The sequence below is a fragment of the Protomyctophum bolini genome, assembly GCF_963924005.1.
Source record: "Protomyctophum bolini genome assembly, chromosome: 22".
Classification (NCBI taxonomy): Eukaryota; Metazoa; Chordata; class Actinopteri; order Myctophiformes; family Myctophidae; genus Protomyctophum; species Protomyctophum bolini.
This window is the reverse complement of record NC_137883.1, coordinates 22,901,832-22,916,644: the sequence shown is the minus strand read 5'-3', so window position 1 is coordinate 22,916,644 and position 14,813 is coordinate 22,901,832. Positions and strand designations below refer to the sequence as shown.

General features: G+C 41.6%; 1 protein-coding gene across 1 annotated transcript; it reads right to left on the bottom strand.

Annotated features, from left to right (window-relative positions):
• Positions 1 to 211: 211 nt before the first annotated feature.
• On the bottom strand, positions 212 to 10,880 carry LOC308309889 (hydroxysteroid dehydrogenase-like protein 2). Its single transcript, XM_080755847.1, has 11 exons — positions 10,654 to 10,880; positions 7,288 to 7,451; positions 6,382 to 6,480; positions 5,954 to 6,068; positions 4,998 to 5,101; positions 4,720 to 4,818; positions 4,201 to 4,395; positions 3,165 to 3,236; positions 2,890 to 3,030; positions 2,421 to 2,549; positions 212 to 1,142 (listed from the first exon to the last, which is right to left on the bottom strand). The coding sequence occupies exons 1-11, from the start codon at positions 10,668 to 10,670 to the stop codon at positions 1,027 to 1,029; spliced, it is 1,251 nt and encodes a 416-aa protein (XP_080611973.1). The 5' UTR covers positions 10,671 to 10,880; the 3' UTR covers positions 212 to 1,026.
• Between the last annotated feature and the right edge of the window lie 3,933 nt (positions 10,881 to 14,813).

The following is a 14,813-nucleotide window of genomic DNA, read 5'->3' as shown; positions in this document are numbered from 1 at the left end:
TGCCCAAGCTGCCATATAAACATAATTTGTATTGTCACATCTTATATGAGCATGAGGTTTCTGTTCCTCAATATTATAGCAGCAATAATGTGGGACCTAAAAAAATTATCCTTGCCCTGCATGACTAGTAATAATAGTAAAGTTAGTATTAATATTTGACAACATACAGACATACAGTATATTTGACATTTGAAAATATGACAAACTGACGTCAGAACTTAAACATTTTAATGTGAACATCACCGTTTATGATAACAGATTATAAAATTAATCCACCACCGATGACATCACATAAATACGGTAGAAAGTTAAACCTTTTAACGGGTAGTATGGTGGCTTTAATGTGGTCTGAGGCAAGGACTGTAGTGTCAAGTCAGCATCCCGTTCACCTCCATTCTATGGGAATAAAGAGGTGGAGCTTCTCGTTGTGGCGTGTTGAACATGGATGAGTTGACCTCACTTGGTAGGCCTTTTGCGTGTGGCTTCCTTTAAGGGAGCCAGTGCTCCAACATGAGTCAAACTATGTACACAGCAGAAAAACGGGGCCCACAATGCGCAAGACAACATGGAAAATGGACATATCCGACACCGCGCCGTGTGTTGGCTACAACAAAGATGTGGACGGATGACGAGTTATCACGGTGACCAAGAAAGGTTTAAGGCCATAATGTTGTGCGATTTCTGCATCGTTTGGTTACAGTTCTGTTAAGCTGTCACTAAAAGTTAAGGCGTTACAATAATTAGTACTGTTACGGTGGTCTGGGGAACTGAAGACGGTCACACAGCCGTTACAGAATTCAGGCATCAGTCGTGGTGGTCTAAGGTTATTTTAAAGTGGTATGAAAATAATTCTGGGAGTTATGTTAATTCCTAGGACGTCTGGAGACGTCTTGGGCACAAATTGTGTTGGTATGAGAATCAGTCCAGTTAAGTCAGTCAGGGAAATTTAAGGGGAATTTCTCCGGACGCCTTGCTGCTGCCCTAAGGTGGTATGAGAATAAAGTCCTGTTAAGGCGGTCTGGGGAGTTAGAGCTTGGATTTCTGCATCAATGACATCATCTTCTCCAGTTTAATGGCCATCGTCATGTCGCCTTTGATTCTCAGCTTCCCAGACATGAACGCCATCGTCGGCTTCATTTGCCCTGGAAACGACAAATGTTAAATATATATGAAAACAAATATCCACACAAAAACAACAACAAGAAAGGGTCTAATTGTGGCACGGCTTCCATATGAATCTTGGAAGTTACGTGGCCAGAAATCTATGACGTCAGTGAACTCCATATCCATAACCTTGGTGTCACATTCGTTTCAACCCTCTCATTCCTGCCCCACATAAACCAGATCACCAAAACTGCCTTCTTTCACCTCAGGAATATTGCCCGCCTCCAAACCCTCACGCATTCATTACATTACAAGTTACCTAGCACTGATCTTGTACTTCTTTTGCTTTGTTTTCTTGAATAAAGTCTGTTTTATATAAAGCGCTTTGGGTATTTAGAAAAGCGCTATATACATTTAAGCTATTATTATTATTATATATCCAATCCGACCACCATAAAAAAGTAAAGAATATTCACAATACAATACAATATTCAGGGATTTACTTCCTTGGTAAAGGAAAGGAAAGGTACTATGTTTACCCAGGGTAACTGGACTAAGCTCAAGAACTTGTTTACAGCCAGGCCCTGCTCATAGAACATTTCATGGTAGGGGTTCAATGCCTTGTCCAAGGGCACTTCAGCGGTGGTAATTTTAACGTGCCGGTCCGGGGATACGAACTAGCGACCTTCCGATATCAAGACCGCTCCGCAAACCGTTCGGCCACCGCTGTACTGGCAGCTGGCACAAGACAATTGGTACTGATCAGTCCAGACACAGAAGTTCCTCTTCTAGAGAGCTTGAATATCTAATATATCTATATCTAATAACGCTTTGGAACACAAATGGGCAACGCGTGACGTGATGTGGAGCTCTGTGTATCGTCTATTTTGAGCCCCATTGTCTTTCATTAGAACTTGTTGTACATATAAAAAAGATGATGTATATAAAACACTGGGATTCCTCAACGCTTTCCTAAGTGGTGGGTGCTCACCCACAAACGACCAGTTAAAGAAAAGAACCACACTAAGGTGGAAAATGTGTCCGTCTGTGTATCTGCTTGTCTTTATTTAATGCACGCCCAAAGTGTTATGATTCGTGGAAAGTCCAACCACGGCCGTCCATATGGTGTTAGGAGTCGGGACTACAGTCGCAAGACTAGAGTAGACAGCACTCTATAATGTATACGCATAGTTTCCTTATATAGATATTCTACTGTTGATGACTTGATGACTATTTTTATGCATTTGATGTATTACCATGTTTTTTGTTCTTGCTTACTGTAAATCGTCTGCTAAATGCCTAAATTGTAAACTCACCGGCAAACATTTTGATGAAGTCAGACGAGTCCATCGACATCACAACGTCTGCTTTGGCCGGTGGTTCGCCCTGTCCAGCATCTCCTGAACCAGTCTTCAGGTCAATGTACCATACACCCTCATGCTCACCTGGACATCAATTACAGTCAAACAGTCATTAATAATGACTATGAATAATAACTATAAATAAATGAACAAATCATGTAAAATCAATTTCATCCAAATATTATCACTTAACACATTCAAGCCTCTCGTTTGAAATATTAATGCTTCTAGAGACTTTAGTGTGACGAGCACAAGGTAAGAATGGAACATTATGCAATATGATGTTTATTTTGAAAAATCCAACAATACAAATCAAAGTCAAGCGCTCAAGGTCTACTGTTACCGGAAATGTGAGTCTTCAGGTGAGGCTCTGCTTTCACGCAATACCTGCGAGAAAACAATACAAGAAGGTAAAAAAACGTACCGGAAAGTTCAAACTTGTACACTCCCTGAGTGGACTTCACCACGTCAGGATTAAGGACTCCTCTGAGGACGTTGAACGTGGCTTCTATGGGACCTCCTGTAGAACTCCCACTACTGGGTGGCTTAAAAGCCGGGGTGGCCCCTGAGAAACACATAAACGGGACACGAGGTAGTGGTATTAGTAACAGATTCAGTAGGACATTTGTACGAGTAGTATTAGTAGTAACAGTAGTACTACTAGGCAGTCCTAGTAGTAACAACAGTAACCATGGGTACCATGTTTCTCCATCTGTTTGGCCAGTCCCTCAGGCTCCTCGTCCAGGAAGAAATCCGGCAACAGCGGGTGACCTGCCGGACCAGTCAGAGTTCAGCGTTACCAAAGAGGCGACAGGAGTAGGTATTTAAGCAATAAGCCACGAGAGGTCTCAGGTTACCGGGTATTTTACAATGGCTGGTGGCGTAGGCAGACCCGACGCGGAGCGGAGTGTCTTCTACCCCCCAGCCATTGTAAAATACCCGGTAAGCTGGGGCCTCGAGTGGCTTATTGCTTTTCTAAAACGGTTACAAACATATAGCAATATTAACCTAATAAAACTATTAAATTCACAAAAGTAGCTACGCTTTGCTCCACTAGAGTGAGCCACATCACTTCCTTGTTTTGCTCAGCAAGTAGCCTATGTGACGGGAGAATAGCGCTTGATGTCTTTACGGGGCTGCCTGGAGCCACACATTCACAGTCGTATGAGCCGGGCGGTGCTTACACGCCCGCACGGCATGTGTTTGTAAAGCAATCAAGCACTCCCCTTCCCCAGTACAGCTACAGAGATGTGGAATCACCTGCGAATGATATAAAGTGATTGAAGGAGTGGGTTATCGGTGGAATTTACACCGGTCACGTGACAGTAACTAGCCAATCAGAATCAAGTATTGGGACTACCCGTTTTAGAATGAGAAACCGGTATCGGTTCAATCACATTTTGGAGCTATTTCCCAGAACTTTGTTTCCCCTTTTTTCTCCACACAGTTCAGAGCTGGCATGTGGACTTCACAACTGCTATGCAATTACAATACCAGTGATTCTCAAACTTTTAATTTCAATGACCATCATAACTAAATGGAACGAAATGGACCCTTAGACCTGTAAGGGTCCATTTGGAACGCCCCCAATAGGAATGGGACCGCTAAAGAGGGAATCGTGTAAGGAACCGGAATCGATACAATCCTAAAAGGATCCCAACCCTAACGGCTGCTGGGGTTCATGTGGTTATAAATCATAGGAGATGGGGCTGTAGGAGGACTACAGGGGGCTCACCAGGCTCCACGGCATACTGATCAAAGTCGACCACACCCTCCTGCCGGAGGAGCACCTCGTCGATGACGAAGTTTCCAGTATATGAGGTAGGCTTCGACAGGATGGCATACGCTGCATCGGACATGATGTCTACCGTGCGACATTGCTTCCCTATTTCAGACCCGCCCAGCATGTCCATGGCCGCTGTCTGGATGGCTAAGAGGGGTGGGGGAGGCGGGTTAGCATCAGCAAAACGTTTCCTGCAGGGGAAGCTTTAGCGGTGTTATTTAACAAATGACAATGACAAGAATAATAATGTCAAATAGCAATAATAAATATAGCTGCAATTAATGGGGTTCAAGCACATAAGGAGTCACATAATGTGGCGCTTTACCATTCTTGTAATTTCTCAAGGGTGCGCCAGCGAGAAGGCACTCGCAGGAATGGTGCCTATGGGGTTGAGTACCTTATTCAGTGGTGGACAAAGTACACAAGATGCCTATCATTTTAATATGAATTTCAAATAGATTCCAGACTCACCGGTTTTCGGCCAGAGCGCGTTGACGGCAATTTGACCCCTGAACTCCTCTGCCATTCCCAGGACGCACATGGACATGCCATATTTGGCCATGGTGTATGCTAGCAACAAATACAAGGGGAATTTAACCTTTGAACAGATTTGGCCTTTGTGGCACGTGTCACAATATGCCACACACACACACACTGATAATAGAAAGGCATTTATTGACAATTACATATTTATTCACTATAAATGATAACTCATGTATTATCTTTAGCATGAGGTGGTTTGTCGTTACCTGTGTGATTCTTAAACCAGATGGGGTTCAGGTTCAGAGGAGGAGACAGGTTCAGGATGTGAGGCGATTTGCTCTTCAACAGGTGAGGGATGCAGAGCTTAGACCTGAAGACACCACAGCCACCATGAGACCATTATTCATATCAGGGCCAGTTTTCTGTATGTCTCTGCTACCTGTTTTAAGTTAATTGTCGCGTCATGTGACCTCCACCCATGCATGTTCTTGTAAAAACTGAACGTAATCTCTGCCTCTGCAGAGCCTGTCTGTATAGCAGAGTTAGAGCAGGCATCAGGCAGGACAGAGCATATCAAATTTTGTTTTGTAATTTTGTAAGTTGAGTTTTAGGGCAACACGAGGCAATGGCATAACATTCGGCATAATGAGCTGAGGTTTGAAGCTTAAATCCTGGATGTGTTTGAATGAATATGTTGCTACATTAACCAATCTCTGTATTATTGTAAATACAACATGCCGGTAACTACTATTCCGAGTGTGTCGAGTAGGACACCTACTGGTGGAAAACGGCAATGACGTTAGCAGAGGAGTGGGCACCATAATGGTAGGTTAGAAAAGGCACACAGTCACCCCGCTGCCTGCAACCCCCATTCACACTTCACAGGTTTTAGATTATGCATAGGTTATTTAAACAATAAGTAGCAAGGGCCTCACTTTTGTCCCGGAACTGCACATAAATTAATATATACCCGCCGACCCGTATATTTCCTGATAAAGATCTGAATGATCGACATGTTGACGACACAATAAAAATACAGCAGTGCTTTTTCCAGCATCACCAGTGTGCAGACTACCAGTATTTTCTTTTGGGGAGGCATTCCTTTTGACAAATTAATTTCAGCCCCAGATTCCTCACCGGTTTTAGTATTGGTATGTTATGGGTTACGTTATTTTCTACTTTAATTATGTTATTTTTTACATTGTTGGTACATTAATCGTACGTTAAGTAGGTGCCTCGCAGGTTGACTCCCAACATGAGGTCAACTTTCTTCATCGGAGTCTCTACCGTTCCCGTCAAGTTGATTGCACTGGCATTGTTCACAAGGATGTCAATGCCTGGATAGAGAGAGAGAGAGAGAGAGAGAGAGATAGATACGTTATGTGAATGCTAGAATAGAAACACTAGAACCTAATGACACAGAACACTAACAATACATAATAATATTCTAGAATAGAACAGAACACAAGAGACACAGAGAATAGAACAGCACCAATATAATATAAAACATAATTACATTTATTACACTGCTTGGTTGAATGCTTGATTCTGATTGGGAAACCCAACAGAATAGCATACAACAGGTCACTGAGGACACAGTAGAATACAAAAAAAGTAAGAAGAATAGAACACAATTAGAGTAGAACAAACCTCCAAACTTCTGGACAGCCTGTTCGACAGCGGCATTGATTTGTACCTCATCGCGCACGTCGACGATGCATGGCAGTGCCTTACCTCCGAGAGCCTCGACTACACACACACACACACACACACACACACACACACACACACACACACACACACACACACACACCTTGTGAGAAAGTCAATGATTTCCTATAGCAGTACAACTAGTAAATTGAAAACAAAGTTCACTTTTTGTTTTACTGCTCTAAATATGATGACATAAGGGATATTTTGGTTAATAAGATGTCTTCTATCTGTGGGGATTTCCTAGATTTAAATTACTATGTAAAAATGGAGATATGTTTTGCCAAAGGGAGTTGTTGTTGTGGCAGATTTTATTTGTCAAGCTTGGGAAAGAAGACAGCTTTTTGCTTCTATGGGCCGATGGAACAAACTCCCACTGTACCTTCGACAGGCAGCCTCTGTAGACATTTTTAAAGCACAGCTCAAGACCCACTTCTACAACATTGCTTTTAATTGATCTTTTATTTTTTGTTATTCATGTCCTCACTGTATTGCATTACTGCTTGTTTTTTAATGTTTATGCCTTGCTTTTCTTTTTTTCTCCATTGCTCTGTAAAGCACTTTGAGCTGCATTTCATGTCATGAAAGGTGCTATACAAATAAAGTTTTATTATTATTATTGGAATATAATGAATTATGTAATGTAAACATGCTGTAAATGCATGAATTAGGTAATGTAAATGCAATTGTGAAATGGTGTCTTATAAACCCATGTGTGCAGGACATGAAAATAAATAATCACAATCACTAGTAGCAACTAGCAGTAGTAGTCCTAGTAGTGCTACAGCAGTATAATACCAGTAATAACACTAGTAACAACTAACAATACTATGTTCTAGTACTCACTCTCCTGTGCTGCAGTGTAAATGGTTCCAGGAAGCTTTGGATGCGCATCCGCTGTCTTGGCGGCAATGACAACATTGGCTCCGTCCTTCGCCGCCTTCAGAGCGATTGCTTTACCGATGCCTCTGCTAGCGCCCGTGATGAACAGAGTGACACCTGCCAGTTTACTAGACAGACAGACGGACAGAGTTAAATGGGTGATATTGTCACGTCACGCCAACCACAGGCATCTGGATAAATCCATAATATTCCTAAATTCAAGAGAGGTTACATTTTACTTTGACACTTCCCAGGGCAGGCTTAGTATAATTATGCAGACTATTGCAAGCATCACAGAACACAAAACATGCTAAAACATACCTCATATTACCGTCAGGCCTAAAACTAGTATGCTTAAACCAACAGTTACATGATGTACATGGAGTACATTCCACAAGCTGGCAAACAAGTTTACAGGCACACACAAACAGGTTTCCAACAAGCATACCTCCACTCACAGAAGGTTGTGCACTCTCACTCTGTAGGATGACTTTTAAATGTACAAATAAACATGAGTTCTAAATCAGCCTAACTGAACAAACATCTATGCTGTGTAATGTGTATCCTAGCATAATCTCAGTTCAATTACATTTCTTTCACACTGCTGGGACGAAAAGAGAGCTGAGACAGGAAGCAAAGCTCTCCGTCTACCGCGCAATCTTCGTTCCTACTCTCAGCCATAGTCATGAAGTCTGGATCATGACAGAAACAATAAGGTTGCGGATACAAGCGGCCAAAATTAGTTTTCTCAGACGGGTGGCTGGCATCTCCCTTAGAGATAGGGTGAGAAGTTCAGTCAAACGAGAGACTTGGAGTGGAAAGAGCCAGCTTAGGTGGTTCTGGCATCTAGTACGGAACTACGGATGCCTAGGTCTCCCTAAGGAGGTCCTTGCTACATGTCCCACTGGGAGGAGACCCTGGGGCAGGGCATACCAAGGACCAGATGGGGGGCATAACATCTCCACACTGGCCTGGGAACGCCTCGGGATCCCCCAGGAGGAAGTTGCTAATGTTGCTCTAAAGAGGGAAGGCTGGAAATCTCTGCTGCAACTGTTGCCCACGCAACCCAACTCTGGATAAGCGTTCGAAGATGGATGGATGGATGGACAATGACATGCAAGCGAAAAGTGTAATATAAAAATAATACTCATTACTGATATTTTATCCTCCTGCCAATCAGAATAGGGTATTCTTTGTTTTAGAGTGACCATGACATAATGTAGTAGAGGCTATGCGCATGACATCGTACCTGGAAGTTATGCGGGAATGCCTACAGTACTGAGTGGCAAAAAAAATCCCATACATTGAAACAGAAAAGGTGTACGGAAAGCTGCCTTGAATGCCTATCTGCAGTGTTTGTTTCATAAGAAGCCACCATAAACAAGTAATGAGCTACTTTCTGTCAAGATATTCTGTGTAGGATTATTTTTCTACGAGTTTGGAAGTGCTCGTTTTCAATAACGCAACGTCCTGCTGCCTCCTGCTTTATGTGCAACAGAAACAGGTGGTACGCAAGACCATTTGTGATGTCCAACGAGAGCTTCCTAAATCCAACACAATGCCTGTGTGCATGCTCTCTATAATAAACAATATGCTTCGTAGAAATGTATAATTGCTACTCGTTATATTAATTATTTACAGTACACATACTACTAATAATAATAAACAATAATGCTTCGTAGAAATGTATAGTTGCTACTCGAGTACTCGAGGGCATTATACAATTAATTATTTACAGTACACGTACAACCCAGTTGCTACTAGTTAGCTATACATTTAATTGTAATTTACAGTACATTCTACTACTAATACTACCTCTACCAGTAAGACGACCTGAGGGCGAGAAGCGACTGAGCTTCTTAATACGGCACAGTTGAGAAGCAGGTGTTAAACTATTAATCAGATCTCCATATACGGAGCTTGTCTTGAGTGTACAGGGTTTGATGAGATCAGATCAACATATGGAATGTCAGAACAGGTCAGCTCCATATATGGAGTTAGAGATCTAAGGGTGGCAGCGGGGGCAGTGTCTTGAATGTACATAGTTTGATGAGGTCAGATCAACATATGAAATCAATTATGTATTGGCAGAGTTTGATAAGGTCAGATCAACATATGGAATGAATTCTGTATTGGCCAAATATGGAGCGAGGGGCGTGACTGACGGACAGGTTTTAGCATGACTGACTGACAGGTTTTCATAGTAAACTGTGACCTATGGTCGCAACTACTACTAAGCGGATTGTTTATTGTATGATTCTTCAATCTTCAGTCTTCCATGGTGAGATTAGATCATAGCAAGCATACAGTAGATTTGACCCCTCATGAAAACAGTATCTCGCACAATACATCAAATTAAACAAACCCTGTAGCTGGGACATGATTCCAAGGTTGAGGGGTGCTAGCCCCCTTCTATATTCAGCTATAGTGTAGATTCGTGTCCCAAAACAATCATTAAATGCTATTGAAAATGAGTGGACAATCTACGTCATAGGCCTACATAGATGAGCAAATCGGCTAATTTTGTCCTACACAAATTCCCATTGACAATGAATGGAGGATGACATGTACGATGATAAGAGCGCCCCTCACTTCACACGGGTGTGATATTTTTATACTATTGCATTAGATTGGAATTCATTTTTTTTTCCAACACTGTAATTTGTCGAATCCAAACGAAGTAATGAATGTCCCTGGACCAGGGATTACAATTTAAAACCCTGTACTGTTGTAGCAGTAAACGGTCATAAATAATGAAATAACCATGACAGTCTTGTATAAAGGCTATAATAATAGCACTAGCAATAACTGTAGTTAGCAGCTGCAGCTGAACCAAATGCATTGGACTACATCTGAGTCCGACCTGGTTTAACCCGGAATATATAACCACACAAACTGGGTCAGAGGTAACTGGGTGAAAGTTGCCCATCATCCACAATATCAAAATCTAACAGAAAGCTATACAATTGTAGTCTAAACAAAGCCTATAACAATGGAAGTTTTTAACAAAGACATATGTCAGTGTCAACTGTCAACGCAGAAAAAATGAATACATTTTGCATAATTACTCAAGTTAAAGTAGGCTATAATAAATGAGAAATGTAATATTTCAATTTACATATGCAAACATATATATTTTTTAAATAATCCCAATCGCTGTAAAGTAATTTGTATACTTTGACATCACAGAAAAAACTGTAACATTAAAACAAAGATTTAGGTGTTTTGACCTTAGCCATAATGCTAACACAAGCTCATTGGTTTGCGTGAGGGAAACTTGCTAACCAGTTTGCACCATTTATTTTTAGCCGTGGAAAAGACGCGACTCACCCAGTGTTTTGCAACATTTTCGCGGCTTCCAACTTTCCCCTTCGTGGATCGAGACGAAAGCTTTTTTTTAATTGTTATTTATTAGTTTGACTCAATACAAAGAAAAATCTGCGAGCTTCCTGGAACAACACGTCTGTCACGTTAGACTTCTTGTGGACTACACACACAAGAACACTTCTTTCCTCGTCAGTGTCAAAATAAATGCTCTTAAATAATTCCTCCGAGGTGGAAAGCCTGGTGACGCGAGGTTACAAGGTTTAGTACTAGGCCTACGTCTACCTAATTAGTAGCATGAATGAAACATGACTGTCATGTGAACCATGGCTCCCACATTTATTACACTACGTGACCGTCTACGTCTAGTACTCTTTAGTAGGCTACTGTATTACCATGTTTATGCTTTATTTTGAAAGGTGCATACTTCCGGCCTCCCTAAAAGCGCATTGTCAAATCCATATTCAGGTTGAATGAATGACTGAATGGATGGATGAATCATTATGAATTAATGAATGGCATGACATAGAGATGACAGTTCAGTGACATGTTGGATATTGAAGCAACAAAAAATCAAAGGGGGAATAAAGACATAGCCTACAGAGTAGAACTTTGTTAGTTCACGATTAATATAAATTCGAGTCAGAAAACAAAATGCACAAGCAACAAGAATGATAAACAACATAACATTTACAAACGAAGAGAGACAGACAGATAGATAACGGCGAGAAAGACAGACATTGAATGTCTGTAGTCTAGGCCTACATTGTGCTATAGCCTACTGGGTCATAAAAAATCATTATTGAGGCATACTATTACACTAAAATTAAATGATGAAAACATAAATTTATAATGATGAAAACACATTAATGTACTGTCATAAAACATGCAATACATATATGCAAAACATGCATTTAGGTCGAAATATTGTTGATGTTGGGAATGCAATGATGCTGCACAATAAAATACAGATAACCTCCCTCAAAGTCATGAAAACTAAAGTAACAACCTGTTTTGAAACTAAAGGAGAATTAATTGCAGAAAGATAAAATGTAATAAAGGATACCAGATACCTGAAAACCTTACTACTTTGTGACTAAGTAGTAGTGTGCTTGTATACTTCGTTACTTTCCACTGCTGTTCCAAGTGTCCTTGATCAAGGGACTTACCTGCTGACTCACTTAATAGGAGGATGTTACCTGTTCATGAATGGACATAAGAACCAACAATATCTAGACTGTAGTAGTATAGACCAATGGTTCTCACAAGTGGGGTCTAGTAGGGACCCTAACCCTAAGGGGTTCCTTGAGGGCATTCAAAATGGACCCTTACAGGTCTGTAATTCTCCTCCGAGTTATTCAAATGGAATTGGAATACTCAGAGTTAAGGGGGTCCTTGGAATAAATGAATATGTTTGAGAACCACTGCTGTAGACAAAAACCAATCAGCAGGCACCTAATTATAAGCAGAGATTTGATTAGTAGTGAAGGGCGGGGATGTTGACCTAGCGAGCAGAACGATTGGTCAGTAGCAGAGCGAGTGGGCGTGGTTACGGAGACAGAGTGCATGGTTAGAGAGGGTGGGGATTAGGTAGCCATGGCAACAGAGGATAGCACACGCAAGCTAGCTGAGATGTCAACATGTTTTTTTTATTCAACGCATGCTACATTTAAAATTCAAATAAGAAATAATAATAATATGGTTTATATGCTAATAAATATATCCCCCGAAAATCATTAAAGGTATTTGCAAAAAGGGAATCCCCCAAAACCCAATTTAAGATTCACTCAAAACCATGCACCGCAAAAAAACAAAATATTATAAAATTTGTCTTTAATAATAGGTTCATCTACCAACCCATGGTACCCACAATGCAACACACTTCATTACATATCCAAGCTTGTGTGTGTACACACGCACACACACACACACACACACACACACACACACACACACACACACACACACACAAATACATTTTTAAGTGATCACACCCCCTGGAGACAAACAGCAGTAATAACAGAATTATTGTTGTATCTTAAAATCGAAACCCCAGTTGTGACCTGTGACCTTTAAAAAAAATAACACACACACATAGTCGCATACATACATAGACACACACACAACTCAAATGAACTAAAAAAAAAAAAAAACACCACCCCCAACACAAGACAGCAAGTGCTATTTGCCTGCCAAGGGGCGCTACCATTTATGACCCTTTCTGATATGAAGCGACAGCATTCAGAAGCGGGTCTGGATTCCATTATAAGGTTTTGTGTTTTTTGCTGACTCACAGAAAAGGGGCAGTCCTGTCCTGCAAGTGCCAGAGTCCCAACCCCATCCGAGAGGTCATAAAAAAAAAACCTAAATGTCTGATAGGTAGAAAGGAGCGATAGTTCATCCCAGATTATAGATCAGTAAAGTTACAAATTGATTATCGACGATGAGGGAAATTACTTAAGAGTTTCATTATCAATCATAGTCATGATATGGATCAATACTTATTAAAATAAAACGATGAACCTGAAGATCAACTTTAGTTCCAGACCTGCTCCACTAATGTTGGGACCCTGGGACCTCATCCAGACCACCATGTACCTCCCTTTAAATTGTTGTAGCTAAGACCTATTTTATGAACACAAAACTTGTCACGCAAATCACTCTTGTCTCCCGGAAGAAAGATGATTGTTTCGTGGACGACATTCAGTAGCAGAGTTTTTAAGGCGTGTATACATTTTTTGTCTTTTCTCTTCTTTTTTTTCAATTCTATAATCAACCGCCTGCATGGTTGTTGAGGTACCCGGCGGACTGGAGTAGTTCAAGGCCTCTGCATCTTGTCCATGTACAAGACAGCATGATGGAACTTAGTTAGAAAAATCTGTAAGTGGAATTTAGCTAAAGTAAAAGAAACATTCGACAGCGGCATTCACTGCTCCAGCAACAATTGAGTGTTTCCCCCAAGATCGAACGAAAGGGTCCTTTGGTTTTGGAAAAGATTCTGTCCTATGGAGACGAAAAGCGACAGTCTGTTCTATATGGTGACGAATGTCTGACTGTCACGCTAAAAGTGTATTTAGGTGTAGAATGAACTGAAGGGAGTCAAAGTAAAAGGAATGAGGCATGATCAATTTCTTGGCCCTGTGCATTCAGTGTCAGGCTGTTTGGGAGCTACCAAAGGTCAGAGTGAGAACATGACCAGGGATTGGAAGGCTTCTCCCATCCAACTCTAGCATAAAATCAAACAAGGCTAATGAGATGGCCTCGTCGTCTCCGCGGGACAGAACAGTCGACACACAGTGAACACCTGAGAATCAAAAGAGATACCGAAGACCAAAAGAGAGACCCAACCCATCAATCCTCCCAGCGTTCAAAAACAACCCAGGTTCCATCCAACGCCTCACCCCATCTTCCAGCGGGGGTTGTTTTATAATGGAAAAATAATAATTGCATTCGACGGGACAAAAATGTAACATTTTGGTGGCTCGAAGTTCAAAAGTTGGAAATGGTCCAAGGTTTATATTTCTGCATTACAAGCGCCAGGGGGATGGGTGACTGAAGCTGCCTCCTGAATGGTCATTACATAAAAAAACGATATCCATCTGCTTCTAAAACTGTTTGCGGTATTCTCTAACTTTTGGCCCGATTCCGGTTCACTTCAGTTCAACCTTCGGGCAGAACACCGCGAGGCCAATTGTAACACGTCACTGTTATGCAAAACGAATAACAGAGGGGGTCGCGGGTTCAAAAGCCCACTTGATCGCCTGAAGACTGGGGGGGGGGGGGGCAATACCCTCTCCACATGCACGCACAGACACACACACAAACACACACATGCACGCAGTCGCGAGCGCGCACACACGCACAGCTAAAAGACAAAACACATGGATTATACCCAACTCCCTGACTGCGGCCCTCATCTACAGGTCACATCCAGGAACTGCTACAACACAAAAACAAATATATACACCGTCACACCCCAAATTGAGTGTGAGAGACCGTGTCCACCATTGGATGACATTTTTAAACCTGGATCTGAACAGTGGAGGTGGGTGGGGAGTGACTTCCAACATGTCTCTAAATCGATTCTGACTTCGATATGCTCAGAATTCTGACGATTTAGTCTCCTTCGTCCTCAAGAATAAGAGATGGGCGACTGCGAGGAAGTA

Coding starts and splice junctions, on each gene's coding strand:
- LOC308309889 (XM_080755847.1), bottom strand. Junction 3,237..4,200: donor TCAGTATGCCGTGGAGCCTG/GTGAGCCCCCTG, acceptor CTGGTCCGGCAG/GTCACCCGCTGTTGCCGGAT. Junction 2,550..2,889: donor GTACAAGTTTGAACTTTCCG/GTACGTTTTTTT, acceptor ATTGATGTCCAG/GTGAGCATGAGGGTGTATGG.